This window comes from Stigmatopora argus, chromosome 15, assembly GCF_051989625.1.
Source record: "Stigmatopora argus isolate UIUO_Sarg chromosome 15, RoL_Sarg_1.0, whole genome shotgun sequence".
NCBI lineage: Eukaryota > Metazoa > Chordata > Actinopteri > Syngnathiformes > Syngnathidae > Stigmatopora > Stigmatopora argus.
This window is the reverse complement of record NC_135401.1, coordinates 12,264,829-12,279,795: the sequence shown is the minus strand read 5'-3', so window position 1 is coordinate 12,279,795 and position 14,967 is coordinate 12,264,829. Positions and strand designations below refer to the sequence as shown.

Below are 14,967 nucleotides of genomic sequence, written 5' to 3'. Positions count from 1 at the left end.
TTGATAAGGTTAGGTTACATTGTTATGTTATGTAAGATCGCTGAATGTTGTAATGTTTGTCATAAGTTTGTTTCATTAGGAAAATAATTGACCTTTTCTATTTCCTTGTAAAATAAAACAATTTGCAATCTTGATGATCACTGGTGCCATGAAAGCCCAAACATAATACAACTGCTAAGTAAGAGTGTCCCTAAAGTTAGTACATTAAATTGTAATAACTACATTAGTTCAACCAAGAAACCAGACATTTTCTTTTTTTATTTTACACAACATAACAACACAGTACATGTTGTCTTTTTCTGTACATGAGCTTTCGAGGAGTGCGTGACCGAAGTATTCCAATGTCAGCGAAAATCTTTTATTTATTTATCTTTGTTTTATTTATATTATTCCATTTAGAAAATATCAATCATAAGTGGTCCATAAAGTCTCCATTTAATATTTACCCACTCACTTTGTCAAGAAACACCACCTATTCTTCGGTAGGTCAAAAAGGCTTAAAACTCCCGCCTTCCTCTGTCCACTCTTTGCTCAGCCTGGTCTACTCTGTGGAGTGTGATGTAGCGCTACTTCCAGGTAGAGAGTATTTGTGCAAAAGAAGGCACCGACTGCTATCTCTTGTCCGGTCGTAGTCACACATGTGCTGTACGGCATGACTCTAGAACTGTGGACCAGAAAACCTGTGAAATTTCCCTTTTTTGTGTTATTTGCAGGTAAAGTGAAATCAGGTGGCGAGCCCATTGTCTTGCATTTTTTTTGTGCTCTAAAGTGAAACCAACATGAAAAGTCAAGGACTCAACAAGACAAGGCAAGGTATTGGCTAGTGTTGCACTGATACCGATAGTATCAGCACCGATTCGGCACTAAAATGATGTCATCTATATCGGGGAGTACTAAGAAATAACGGCACTCGGACGTTTCGTCGAAAGACGTTTGGTCCCCAGACGTTTGGTAGAACGGACGGGGCGTCGACTGGACGTTTGGTGGAACGGACGGGGCGTCGACCGGACGTTTGGTAGAACGGACTCTCTCGCTCTCTCATGATTATAATTTTGAGAGCAAGAGATTACCTGGTTGCTCACTTTCAACAGTAAACTCTCTGTCTGTCTCTCTCATAATTTGACAGCGAGCGAACCCGGCGACCAAACGTCCGGTCGACGGCCCGTACGTTCTACCAAACGTCCGGGGACCAAACGTCCGGTCGACCAAACGTCCGGGGACCAAACGTCCGGTCGACCAAATGTCCGGGGACCAAACGTCTTTCGACGAAACGTCCGGTCACGAGAAATAACATGGCGGGGTTGCGCAATATGTACTCTTTGGGATCTTGTTTCCAACCACCGGGTTTCCTACCCGAAATGGCCACCAAAAATGCACACGGCCATAAAAAAGGAGCTAATTTTTAATTAATTTTAGTGAATGTTAATAGTTAACTGGTAGACATCCTGTTCATTTTCAAGCGGGATGTCCTATTTGAACTGGATTAGGCGTCTAGCACTGTCAATGCCATCCAATACATTGAAAAAAATTAAGGAATTTTATAATTTATTCTAAAATATGTAGGCAGCGATTGGATGAGAGCATAATAGGAGCTGTATTCTTCCCCTTACTTGTTCCACTTAGGTGTCTACTAGCAGCAAATACAATGAGAAACGGGGAGGAGGCCCTCAAATTGAACTCTGTGGATTTCCTTAAGACAGCAAGCCTCAAATATATAGTTCTGTCTGAAAGGTGGGACCTGAACAATCCAGAGTGTCTGCAGTTGACTTAAACAGTCTCAGACCAAGCCATGTTAGCAATTACTTCTTGTTCAAGTGAGTATATAGTAATTTAGTATTAAAAGAATTTTAAAAAATGTATTTTAGGGATATTGATACAGTATCGACATCGGATGATAAAGCCATTGGTATCGGAAGCCAAAAAAATAGCATCAGTGCAACACTAATATCAGCTTGCTTAATGGTAGATTTGAAACACCTACAAAACTGTCAAAATAGGAGCAAAAACAGATAACAAATAGATGTGAAAAGACAACAAAAAATGCTTGAAAAATAAGACTTGTCCCTTTGTCACCCAGAAATAAACTTGTCCTTGCTCACTCAAAAAAATCAACACTAACATTCCCATCATCAGGTGAAACAATGTTACTGCTTCAAGTCGCAGAATCAATTTACCTTGCACTCACACAGACACACAAAACCCAGAAATTGTCACACTCAAAATAAACAACAATATATAATGTGTATTTTGTTTTCTGGTTGAAAATTTAAACTGTGCTCTCCAAGATCCAGTCAGTATCACAGCGCCCTTTATTGGCGTCTCCTTCCCCTTCTTTGGAGCAGAGCATTCCACTCATTGATTGACTCCTTTTGTCCCGCATAATACGTCCCAATTTCGGTGCTCCCGTACTCCCTCGGTGGGACGAGAGATTCTTTGACCCCCCTTCACTGAGAGAATACCTCCTCCTTGGCCGGCTTCCTCCTGCCTCCTCGACAGGGAGAGTCTGGTACTTGGCGGAGGAGGCGTGGGTGCGAGGAGCACGCCGCAGGATGGGCGTTTCTCGATAGCGGATGGAGGAAAGTGCATTAGAGGTGGCAATGGGAGGAGGCTGTGCTTGGTCAAGTGAAGTGGAATTGTTGCGGTTGGTGTTTAGGGTATCTATAGGATGGAGAATGGAAGAAGTCATGGAGATTGAAGAGGAAGTAGGGTGAGGGGATAGACTTGGAAGAATCTCCAGGGCAGCTGAGGTGTTTGAACAAGCCGAACCCGGCTTATTGAGAGCGGGCTTACGCTTTGGCCGAGTTAGTGAGCTAGTTGTCGCAGGTGAGGAGACACAGGCTCGTGCTCTCTCCTCACACACTTTCTCCTGTTCTTCACCTCCAGGTACTGTCCATTGCTGGCTAAGAACAGATGTCGTTGTAGAGCAGTCTGGCAGGGAAGAGTTTGATGAAAGAGTTGTCCCGTCCTTTCCTCCTCCTGGTCCACTCTTCTTTTTTGAGCCTCCTGATAGGTCCTCTAATCCAAATGAGCCATGCTTGGAGGTGCTGGGGGTCACACTGCACCTTTGGGACTGCTGTCCGTTTGTCTGAGAGTGAACATTTGTCATCGACATTGACATGCCTTTAGCACCGTCTCCTGGATTACACACCTGCGGGTCATACAGAAAAATATGTTTTTCCTCCCATCACTCATTGGACTAGATGTCCCCGATCCGATCGCCTGATCAGAAATCAGGCCTAATCACATAATTTTCAGACGATCGTAATGGGGAGTAAAAGATTGGGTTTTTAAAATGTACATATTTATCTTTACAAGTGTTAACACATTGGCTGCCATTCACAGAGATTTACATCCAATCTATATTTGGACTGGCAGTCAAATTGGATTGGATGTTTATTGCCGTCCATAGCAGTAAGACATGCTCCCTCAATGCCAGCTGTTGAAATGGATTTGATGTCAATGGCAGTGAAAGGGTGTGAAAGAGTTACAAACATCAGAATAAGACATTGGGATAAGGATATTGCAAAATAATAATAATATATTCAGTTGTGTTTTAAACTATATATAATTACATATACGGATATTTACACCAGCAAAAAGACAAAACATTCAGCGACATTAAAAAAGTCAAGAAAATCACAACAAGGTGAAAGGATTTGTCTCCTCTTTTTATATGGCTATAACGTTGGGATCGGTTCAAATTCACACAAAAAACAAACTTTAATACATTTCTTTAGTGCCTGATTCGGAGTTAATATCACCAGATCGTCAAAATAAGTTGACTTGGACATGGACTCATGCAAAAATCATGTGTATCATATTTATACCTGACATCCTGTTTAAGGATACGACAAAACAGTTGAACTCACTTGCAAAATTGTACTCAATTTTAGGAATAATGTCAGAAGCAAATTAATTTTTTCATTTGGGTTAAATAATGTTGTGAAACATTTCAAAATTGTTTCATAGAAAAAGTGAAACCAACATGACCTTCTCTTATTTGCCAACTTCAACAGTCCTTAGGGTCCCTTGGACACAAGGTATGAGCTAATTGAAGAAAATCCGATTTGAGCAACACGAGATGTCGGAGAAACAAATGAGCTAGGAGGTATTATCTCATTCTCTGACTAGTCAAATGTGTTTAGCATCTCAAATCCGTCTCATTGGTCCCAGTGATGAATTGAATCAATTTCAGGTCATCACTTGCTCCTAAGTTACCCTTAGGAAATGTAACTTAGAAACAATTCACGGTAGTTAACACAATTAGTGGAAACTTTTGAGTATGTCAGATTTTTCTTACATGTTTACTATTGGTAAATTTAGTTCACAGGTGTCAAAGTGGAGGCCCGGGGGCCAAATCTGGCCCACCGCATCATTTTGCGTGGCCCGAGAAAGTAAATCATGAGTGCCGACTTTCTGTTTTAGGATCAAATTAAAATGAAAAGTATAGATGTATATTAAATTTCCTGATTTTCCCCCTTTTAAATCAATAATAGCATTTTTTAAATCATTTTTTTTCAGTTTTTAGTTCGAAAATCATTTTGTAAAATCTAAAAATATATATAAAAAGCTAAAATAAACATTATTTTAGAGCTTTTAATCCAGTTCTTTTAATCCATTTATTAAAAAAATCTAAATATTATATCTAAAATGGTCCGGCCCACATAAAATCGAGTTGACGTTAATGCGGCTCGCGAACCAACCCGAGTCTGACACCCTTGATTTAGTTCATTGTTCATAACTAACATTTTCCATGGCTACATGATCTAAACCTACCAGGAATTGCATTGATTTTTATTTAATATTTGAGAATAATTTATTTATACTTTAAAATTATTTTTGATTACTTGATAAGATTTTGTCGCTTTGTTAAGTTTAAAAATTAAAAATATTTAAAAAAATAATAATAATCTGAAAATAACATTGCAAGGCACGTTTATCCAATTGGGGATATCCAGACACCTATAAATTTTCAGAACGTTTTCAAACTGGAGAAAACACATGGTGAGTGACAAACAGACCCACCTTATACCGTATCATCAAGATAATGATGAAAACGAGCACAGAAGCAACTATGATCCCTCCGATGATGATGATCATAGTTCCACCGAGGAATTGGGACTGCATAAAATGGCACCTCATATACTCTGATTCTGTAGTGAACTGCACACATCCTACCACTCGGGTTGCCGTCAAGGAGGTGATTACGTCATCATAAATGGCGAGCACACACAGATCGTACAAGCTTCCTGCTGCTAGATTGTTGACTAGGAAGGTCTTGCTTGATGGCGGGATCATTCTGTTTTACAGGAGAAAGGAGACAAAGGCAATGAATTAACATTCAGTGTTACAGGCATCATCAAAAACATTATCTGTGATCCATATGGGCTTATAAAGGGCACATGAGCTCAACTCAAGTTCTAAATTACTTTGCTTTGTTTCCTATTAACATCCGTTGCCCGGTAATTTAAACATGTGGCATCTCATTCAGCATTTATCACAATAAATATATACAAAAGGGCGGCCCGGTGAAGCGAGTGGTTAGCGCGTCGGCCTCACAGCTCTGGGGTTCTGGGTTCGAATCCACATTTGCATGGTCTCCGGGGCCTGCGTGGGTTTTCTCCGGGAACTCCGGTTTCCTCCCACATTCCAAAAACATCGATGGTAGGCTGATTGGACACTCTAAATTGCCCATAGATAGGAGTGTGAGTGTGAATGGTTGTCCGTCCCTTTGTGCCCTGCGATCGTCTGGCCACCGATTCAGTGTACCCCGCCTCTGGCCTGAAGACAGCTGGGATAGGCTCCAGCACCCCCCGCGAGGATAAAGTGGTTCAGAAAATGAATGAATGAATGCACATCCAGTGCAGAATATGGTGGTGTCTTGTGGGGGCTTTTTTTACACCAAGCAAACGATATGAAGAGAGTAAGCAAGCCCTGAAGATTTTCTTTCTTACAGATGAGATGAAGAGAGAAAAGAAAGTTACCCAAATGCTAAAAATAGTAAAAATGACAATGCATATGGCGTACTCAGTTTACAGTTTATATGAATATTTTTTCAGGCAAATTTGTACATAAATTTAGAAATACAATTTAAACCTGATGAATGATTTAAATTGTGTTAATAAAGTCATTTGTTTTGTTTTTTTAAATTAGGGTAATAAGGATACACTGTTGTGCAGAGGCGTAATGACAATTTAATAGACAAATGATACTATTCATAGTCACAAGAGGGTGTCATGAAATGTTTTCCTCTTCCTGTGCGGTGTTAACCGAAAGTAATTGAAAAGCACTAGTTTCAAGGATGACAAAGTACTATCTTTAATTAGTATGATTTTGATGGAAATATGATAAAATCTGGACTTCTGACATCATTTCACATACTGTAGTGGGTACTTTGCCATCAATTTAACTTAATTACTGGACACTTGGTAATGTGGGAATGTGCTCATTCGTCCTTCAGCTTTTTGAAAATGGCTTGTCAGCTTTACTGGATTTCCTCATTAAAATGCTAATGAAATTTCTCATTATAACCAGTGAGAAGCAGTTCACAGTGCTTAGCCTAGCTGCATTGAGCAGAGCGAAAGGCTGTACTGCGTAGTTGAGTATCTGGTTTAGAGGTAGACAAAGGTTAGACAGCATGTGATGGTTTAGTGGATAGTATTGCGTTGAGGGAAATCTACCCAAAGGTCGTTAAAGTGCCCACTGTGAAATAACACCACATGGCTGTAGGAGAGTATGTGGGGCTCCTTGTGGCCATCTTTGTGAGCCCATGAATACTAAAAGGTTTGAACACTGAGCTGACCATGGCTGCTTACATCCCCCCTCTCTCTCTCTCTGCAGGTTAATGGCAGCAGTGAAAGTCCTGCATTTGTAGTAGATGTCAACACAGCTTGCACACAGATAGGCATATATTTCCTATATGGCTGTGGAAATGACATTTCTTTGAAAATGTGTTTTTGTGTCTGCCTCACGCTTATTTATACACAAACAAGTGAAGAACTAAATTTACTAACTTAATTAACAGTTCATGGCCTATGACTCGACTTAAGTCATCACAAAGTACTCCTCAGTGCTGAAAGCCTTTCAGTCAATAATAGTATTTGCTTATTGCCAAAATGATTTACTGCATACATACATATGGGGGTGAAGATTCATAACTGAGAATATTTTTAATGAAAACCAGTGCTCAATTTGTAAACCATTAGGTGCCAGAACACAACACTTTCAGAATTCAAATCACGTGACTCTTTTTCTCCTTCCGCTGTGAAATTTAAATGTTATCACCGGTTGACATCCAATGCATTTGGAGGGAGAGAGTGGCAATGTTCATTCGCAGGTAGCCTCCCACTTCAAATTAATTGGACGCCTATAGCCTATGATAGTCAATACGTTAATAGACAGTACTATGCGTATTTTTGAGGTCCAAAACCAGGGATGTCCCCGATCCAATTAGGTTATGGCCAATTGGGCCTGTTCGTGTCATTTTTCAGGGTTCCAAAGCAGCAAAGGTAAAAAACCAAGGGGAACAAGATTTCTTAATAATAAGGATGACATGGTGGATCTGGGCTAAGAGGCACAGAGTGCAGATCACCTTTATCTAAGAAAAACCACACCAGCACTATGTACAGTACATGTCATGGAAACCCCATAGTGTATGTTTTGGCGTGAGACAGGAGTGAAGTAAGTTTGTTTGGAGTTTGAGGTATTAAAACATCTTGAGATTTCACTTATTGTGACTTATGAAACACAAACTGTGCCCCGTTTTACAAACCTTTGTAAGTCTCTTCACTATGTTTGTACAATTTTAATTTTCCTAACAATAAGTATGCTCCTTACCTTTTTCTCATAATAAATACAAATATATATAATTTTTGGATCACACCCTTTTAGCTCCTTTACTGTGGTGCCATAAACACCAAAGGGGAAATATTGTTGTGATTGTAGAAAGGAATACACACACTATTGATGAAAACAAAGACGATCTAGTTCCTATTCACAGTCCAGTAGAGAGAAACAACTCAGACCATTGGCCCAGTTCTTATCATGTCCCTCCCAAAAACCAAAGAAAAATGAAATGGAGAATAGAGGTTAACACTATAGCTACATGGCCAGAGATTTGAGTCTTTGCAATTTTTTATCATTTATATTCAAAACATCTAAGTATCATCTAATTAGAAATACACATTTCAGGATTGTTGACACTTCAAGCATGATAACACTGTAAAACCATTGGAGTTCTATCATGCTTACTTAATTCATATGGACCCAATCATTGAAAATATCTTTTTTGTGCTTGATTTGAATGCTACTGCCAACATTTGACGATCTGCTGTGGACAGACAAATGCCCTGGCTGAGGCTATTACACTAATCTATCCACTCTGCTATGCCAAGCCCTTAGCCATGAGTGCCTGGGTGTGAAACATGTTATTGCACGTTGTTCTTCCAATACACTTTCATTACATGCAGCGTAGCAGCAAGAGCTCATGCTGATAAATAAAAATGACATTTGTCTATGATGCTAGGATTCAAATTACAGCAGAAATGTAATGAGAAGCTCAAGAGCTAAGGAGATATTCATTTCAAAAATATCCACTGGATGGACATTTGTCACAGATACAGACCGAAATCCTTTTCTGTACGGCTTATTGCACGTGTGCATTTATCACTCATGCCTCCCTTCTTTCTTTACAGGCCCGGACAGAGCCAGGAGGGCAGTACAATCTTCATTAGTCACTTTCATCTTTTCCTTTCAGGATGAATGCGTTCATCCATGCACAGATTGGTAAACTCTTACACCAGATTGCTTTGTTTCAGACCATTTAATATGATGAATGATTTGACACCGCCTTCAGGCCAGAGCCATACATGATCCTTCAAGCATTCATGGCAATGATAATGATTCAACAGACAAGGGGATCTTGGCTTTCATGAAGGAATAGGGGGCTGAAGTTGTAATTTACACACGTCTGCGGTGGTTTTCTCAGAAGATCACGTGTGGCTGATATTACTGAGCAATGCTACAGTATGTAAAATGCACTGGACTGGATCATTAGCGGTTTTATATAGCTGCAAATTGATTTATTTCTTGACCAGCACAAAGAGATAGAACCCAGTTTTCTGAGTCAAGCAAAGGTGAACTATTCTTTGATTCGTTGAAGGCGCTACGAGAAAATTCACGGAGCACCACTGCAATGCCATATATCCCTGGAACACAAAATGACTAAAATTTTAGGTTAAACGTATTGAAGTGAATAAGTTCACATACTGTAGACGGGGATATCATCATCAGGAAGGCATAGCATGTGCTTCACTGTCTTACTGAAGGACTCTCGGCATGCTTCTCTTACACTACAGGATTTTCTAGGCATTTTATCTGATTGCTTGAAAGACTACATAAGAAATGTCCCAGATTCTTAAGACAGATATCTAAACATAGTTGGTCCACAGGAGTTAGAAAATCTAGGGTGCTACGCACTACAAGAATCTCTCCTGACTGAGTCAGGCCCAAAAGTTATAATACATAACAATAAATCAAGAGAAATATGCCACAATTAGTACTATAGCACCAAACTTCAGTATTATTCTTTTTAGGTTTTATTATGCCTGACCCAGAGTGCACGATGTTTTTAGTCGTTCTTGACGGCGGAAGTGCCAGATTACATGACATTGTGTCACAATGTCGCAGTGTGTCTTTGAACGGACAGGTTGTCATGCTACAAGACCAGAGGCTGCCTGAGCATCGCTTACTGCCACGAAGAGCAGGGCCTGACAGCTGACGTCGTCGGGAGGCGGGGCAAGCTGCTGTCAATCAGTAATAGCGATGAAGACAGTTTGTGTCAGAATACTGACAGTCGTCGGCCCTGCTCGAATCAACACATTTGCTATAAACAAAATGAAAAAATAGCATTCACTGTTTAGGAAGGGTGAAGGGACATGTGTAGGTGTCACGCTGCTGGCATTTGCATTCTCAGGGAGCAATAGAAATCGAATCGAAGAGAATGTTTATTTTCATCAGCTGTGTGCTTAGGTATAACTTGGAAAATACAGTGATAATTACATTCAGCACAGTGACCCGCAGACCACATTCACCCAGACTCGTTACAGCATGTGAAAGAATAAATGCTTTATCCATTTTTTAATGTTTATACCAACATTGTGTATCTTGTTCAGTCCCAATGCTGCTCCAAAGTTTACCCGACCAAGAAAAAATATAGAATATGTCTGAATGCGATTGGAGGACCTCTGACGAACCCCAATTTTGTTACAAAGAGTTTGGGAGGAATCAGAGTGACTAGATCAGGGGTGGGCAAACCGGTCCTCGAGGGCTGCCGGTTTTTGTTCCAACCAATCCAGCACAATGACATTTCTACGGAAAACATGTAGCACCTTACTACAATCCCCTGATTGCACTTGTAGGACACCAGATTGGTCAAAAGGTGCCCTCTTTACGGGTTGGAATGAAAACCCACACCCACTGCGGCCCTTTGTGGAATAGTTTGCCCACCCCTGGACTAGATGAACACTGACACTTGAAGGTGAAACAGGCTTGAGAATCGCCTCCGACATGGCCCTAGCATTCAATTAAAAGTCTAAGTCTTGGGTGGTGTAAGGTCAATGTTAGGGTCTTATTCACTACATCATTTCAGACGCCCATTTGTGTTATTTCTCGCCATTGACATGTTGTACTCATTGTGCCATAGATGAGGCATCCCAAGTTCTAAAAACTTAATTCAGGTTTACAATCCTCTATATACTTTAGTAAATTCTGTTATAAAGTGAGTTTATTCTTTTCATTTATTACTGGTGGATTCGTCCTCTGCCATCATGCAAGTTGCCCTGACGTTTCTGAGAGTAGCGATAACTTCCGTGACGGTTGCAGGCACTAAATCAAAGCACGCCCACACTGAAAGCTTTTTGGCTAGTTTGCTGACTGAAACAATCAGCACACTCTCTATCAAGCACTCGCTTTGACACACACACGCATCATGCACTCTCTCTGCTCTTCCTAATCTGATTGAAGAAGGCTATTAAAACACATGCAGAAGTTAGTATTTCACTTGCACACTCTCACTCGCATTGTCAAAACAAACAAATAAAAAAACACTCCCACGCATAGACACAAAAAAAGAACGGGATATTTTATCCAACCCGCGGACATTAGGGAGCCACTATTAATATCATAAAGACTCACAGAACTTGCTGGACACTTGGGATGTCCGCATAGCCTTAAGTTCTTTTTCTTTTCTGTGCTTCACAAATAGGCTAAACATTATGTTGCATTCGACTAGCCGAATAAGCTGTTTTGCCAACTGAAAATGCTACAGTTCCAACAAAAAAACATACTGAAAGGGTCATATTGCAAAAAGAAAAAAATGTCCAATATGTATTTATATTCATACTAAAAAGCTCCCCATAGCTACTGGCTCTAAATGCACTTCATAGGGATTACAATATTTTGTTTCTGAACATAAGAGTTTAGAGTCGCATTCTAAATCCTGATCTGCTGTTCTTGCTGCAAGTAGCAAGCAGTCTTCCGATGAATTTGAAAGGTTACAGATTTTGGTGAGGAGAGATCATATTTAATCAAAAAGGAAAATTGGGTGCACTTCTGTAGTACTTGATCTAAATGATATGATAGCACTTTATAAAGCCTCCAATATTGGCCCTTTTTCTAATGAGTTAGGAATACGTTACCGCCTCGCTTAGTGATGTGTCGGTGTGTGACTCCAAGTTACAGAGTCACTTGGGGGTGCATTCACAATTTATCAAACACAGCAACATATGTTTAATGTCGTATAATTGATTCTTATCTTTACAAGGGTCTTTTACCAGTACACCCCATCTTCAAATCACCCAGACTCACTTAAGCATCCAACCATATCAAACTACATACAAACATTTAATTAAAGGTGTTGTAAACTCAAAGAAAACATGAATAAATTGTTGGATTGAGCGAAGGTAAAGACCGTTGTTAACAATCCTGACAAATTGGAATGCATAAAAAATGATTACTTTTAATTAGGCATTAAAGAGGGAGAAATCCAGCTTGACGTGGCAGTGCTAGGATTCTGTAGGCCTGTCAATCATATCAGCACTTGCTAGTGTTGATGCTATTGCAATTACCATGATTCCTTTGTAAATCAAATCGTGCATGTTTGATTTATCCAAGCCAGAATAAAATTCTAAAGGAGATGTGTGTGTGTGTGTGTTCTAAGTCTTTCTTTTAGTCTGCAGCATGATGGTACAGTACATTTTCAGTTTAAAAAATAGCAATATGTCTGTCTGCACAACTCAAGTCACCCATTGTAAACTGCAATTTTCCATCATTAGTAAAATATATAAAATGGTAAATGAAGTCAGCACATAAAGAAATATAGATTTATTTTGACTAGATATTTTTGTGACAGAACAAATTCTCTCGCCTGGCATCAGTGCGGGCATCTATTCCCGCACAGTGGTTGTGAGTGCAAATGGTTGTGTCTCTGTGTGTGCCCTACGACTGACTAGTGACCAGTTTACCCCCCGCAACCCCAGTGAGGATAAAGCGGTTCAGAAAATGAAGGAATGGATGAATATATGTGTGTGTGTATTATCACATTCATCTTTTCTTAACAAAACTATTCTGTGTTCAACAAAAAGTAAACTGTGTTTGCCGCTTTAGATCTGATATTCTGTACCACTTATTCTTGGGAGGGTTGTGCCAGTACTGGAGCCTCTCCCAGCTAGCAATAACTAAACTAACAAGAGGCGGGATACACCCTGAAGTGGTTGGTATTCAATTATAGCTCAGAGAAATTTTAATTTTTTAACAAAGCAAAAAAATCATACGTAAACAGCTCAATTTCTATGGTGACAGAGGGGTGTGAGTGAGCCAGAAAGTCACACATTTTTATTGTTAGAGATTACAATGTAACAATTGTGGCACAAACAGAAATCCCCCTCATACGATATCGAATTTCACATTTTGTAACGAGGTTTATTTGGATAGTGAAATCAGACATTTTAGAATGTCTTCTTATGGAAGAGAGTTTCCAGCGATGTTCCCTCTAATTTTTTGTTTGTCTGGGCAGAAAGACAACCTCCCTGAGCACACTGAGTACCGGTGTGAGCAACATCATCATTGCTCGCTATGGGCACACACCAGTATCACACCTGCCATAAGCAGGTGCATGTCTACTATACATAAATTATTTAGTAATAATAAAATGTAATGATTAATATCTATGAATGGGGCGGCCCGGCGGATGTGTGGTTCGCGCGTCGGCCTCACAGCTAAAAAATAAATAAAAAAATTGGGATTTTATTTTGTGCGCTCCATATGATTTGCTGTGCGCAGAGAAGATGAGACTAGTGCGCAATTGCGCACACGCGCAGCTTAGAGGGAACATTGGTTTCCAGTGGCATTCTCCTGTACTGTAGGCTTTATAAACCATCTCTGGGCTTTAATTCCCCACTCCGGCCGTTGGCCTTTGGGTTGTACACAATAGACTCCCTTGGCATTTATGACTGTCCCCTTAATATGTGCCTGTCTATAACCTTCCCTGCATACACGATATTTTTGTAACTTTTTCCTCCCTAATGAATATTCAGATATTGGAAACAGTGCCAATATGACACGGCTCATAAACTCCTACATTCTACCAATTTGGAGAAAATGATATAATTTACTGGTAAAATGAACCTGGAAGAGGTTGTAACCTAAGACAGGAAAACAAGGGAGGCAGCTATTACCAGCAGCAAGGTGGGGAAAAAAAGAAAAGATTCACTCATGATGAGGTTTTGGCTTACTAGGAGGCACATTTTCCATCAACTTGCTGAGCTTGCTGTGTTGTAAGACGACACATCTACCTGCATCGGGTAAATGATGCCCTCCAGCATTCAGCTGCTAGTTCTGAATATTTCATAATCTTGGGCTTGTGGACAGCTTGCATTTTTCATCCATGGTGAGCTCAATAAGAAAGGTAGTGCAGTTGCTGACCAAAGTGGGATAACCTTCCCAAGTTATGAGGTTTTGGGGAAATTTAGAATGCCCTTGCTATTACAAAGTTTTGCAAACACCGCCTCAGGAGCTTTTCCAAGGTTCTACACTTCTGGGGAGCCTTGGTGCAATTAATTTACTTGCTTTACTGCTTAAAAATGTGCTGCCTTACAGCCAAAGGAAATATGTGCAACCATGTGTTGTCCTGTAATCTTGAAATCTCCCTAAGTGGTTAATGGACTCTCTTGACTCTCTTAAACTCTTCTTGTTGTCAGGGGGGAATTGGCTTAATCCCTGTATGGTGTTTGGGTCTCATTACTTACACAGGGGTCAGGAAACGAACACCATCGAAGGACAAAGTGAATTTGCTCTTAATGGTGTCTGCATTTAAAAAAAAAATATTATGTTGCTGTTTCAAAATACATTTTAAAAGTGAAATACATCAAAGTTTGTATTTCACAGCTGGAACCAACAATATATTGATCTTCATTAAAGCCTGAGGAGAAAATTAAGATTTAAATCAATTTATCTTTTACGTAAAAATGTTTAAAACTACACAATTATAACGTACTTTGTCATTAGCAATTTTCGGAGAAGGAAACCACTGCATTTTTTTATAGATGTATGGTCTATTTCATGTGGGTTATTAATTATCTTTTTTTAATCCATTACTACACAGGGAAGTTTATATGACAGCATAATGTGTTTTGACATCATAAAAAAAACTATCATTCCAATTAGTTTTACAATTGTCATTAATTGAGCAGTGAATAGCTTGGTAAAACTAGTGAAGTGCAATGTTGTATGGTGCCTTGGGCAGTCATTGTTTACATGACATTGGCCTACAAAAACAAAAGATTTTTTGCAGGCTATTCGATTCAAGTCCTGAATGGGACAATAAATCATACAGAAGATAAAATACCCTCTTTGCACTGAGGACACTACATAGAGAAATGTGCTACTGTACACCACAAAGTGCATTTGTGT

At 39.7% G+C, this 14,967-nt stretch overlaps 1 protein-coding gene across 4 annotated transcripts in view; it reads right to left on the bottom strand.

The window, feature by feature from the left end:
• Positions 1-1,851: 1,851 nt before the first annotated feature.
• lrfn5a (leucine rich repeat and fibronectin type III domain containing 5a) overlaps positions 1,852-14,967 on the bottom strand; it is a 76,124-nt gene continuing 63,008 nt past the window's right edge. For all 4 annotated transcript variants that reach the window (XM_077621567.1, XM_077621570.1, XM_077621569.1 and 1 more), the window contains exons 9-10: positions 5,026-5,299; positions 1,852-3,148 (exon numbers count right to left, since the gene is read on the bottom strand). In XM_077621567.1, coding sequence (XP_077477693.1) covers positions 2,267-3,148; positions 5,026-5,299 — 1,156 coding nt within the window. In that variant the 3' untranslated portion in view covers positions 1,852-2,266. The remainder of the gene's footprint in view (positions 3,149-5,025; positions 5,300-14,967) is intronic.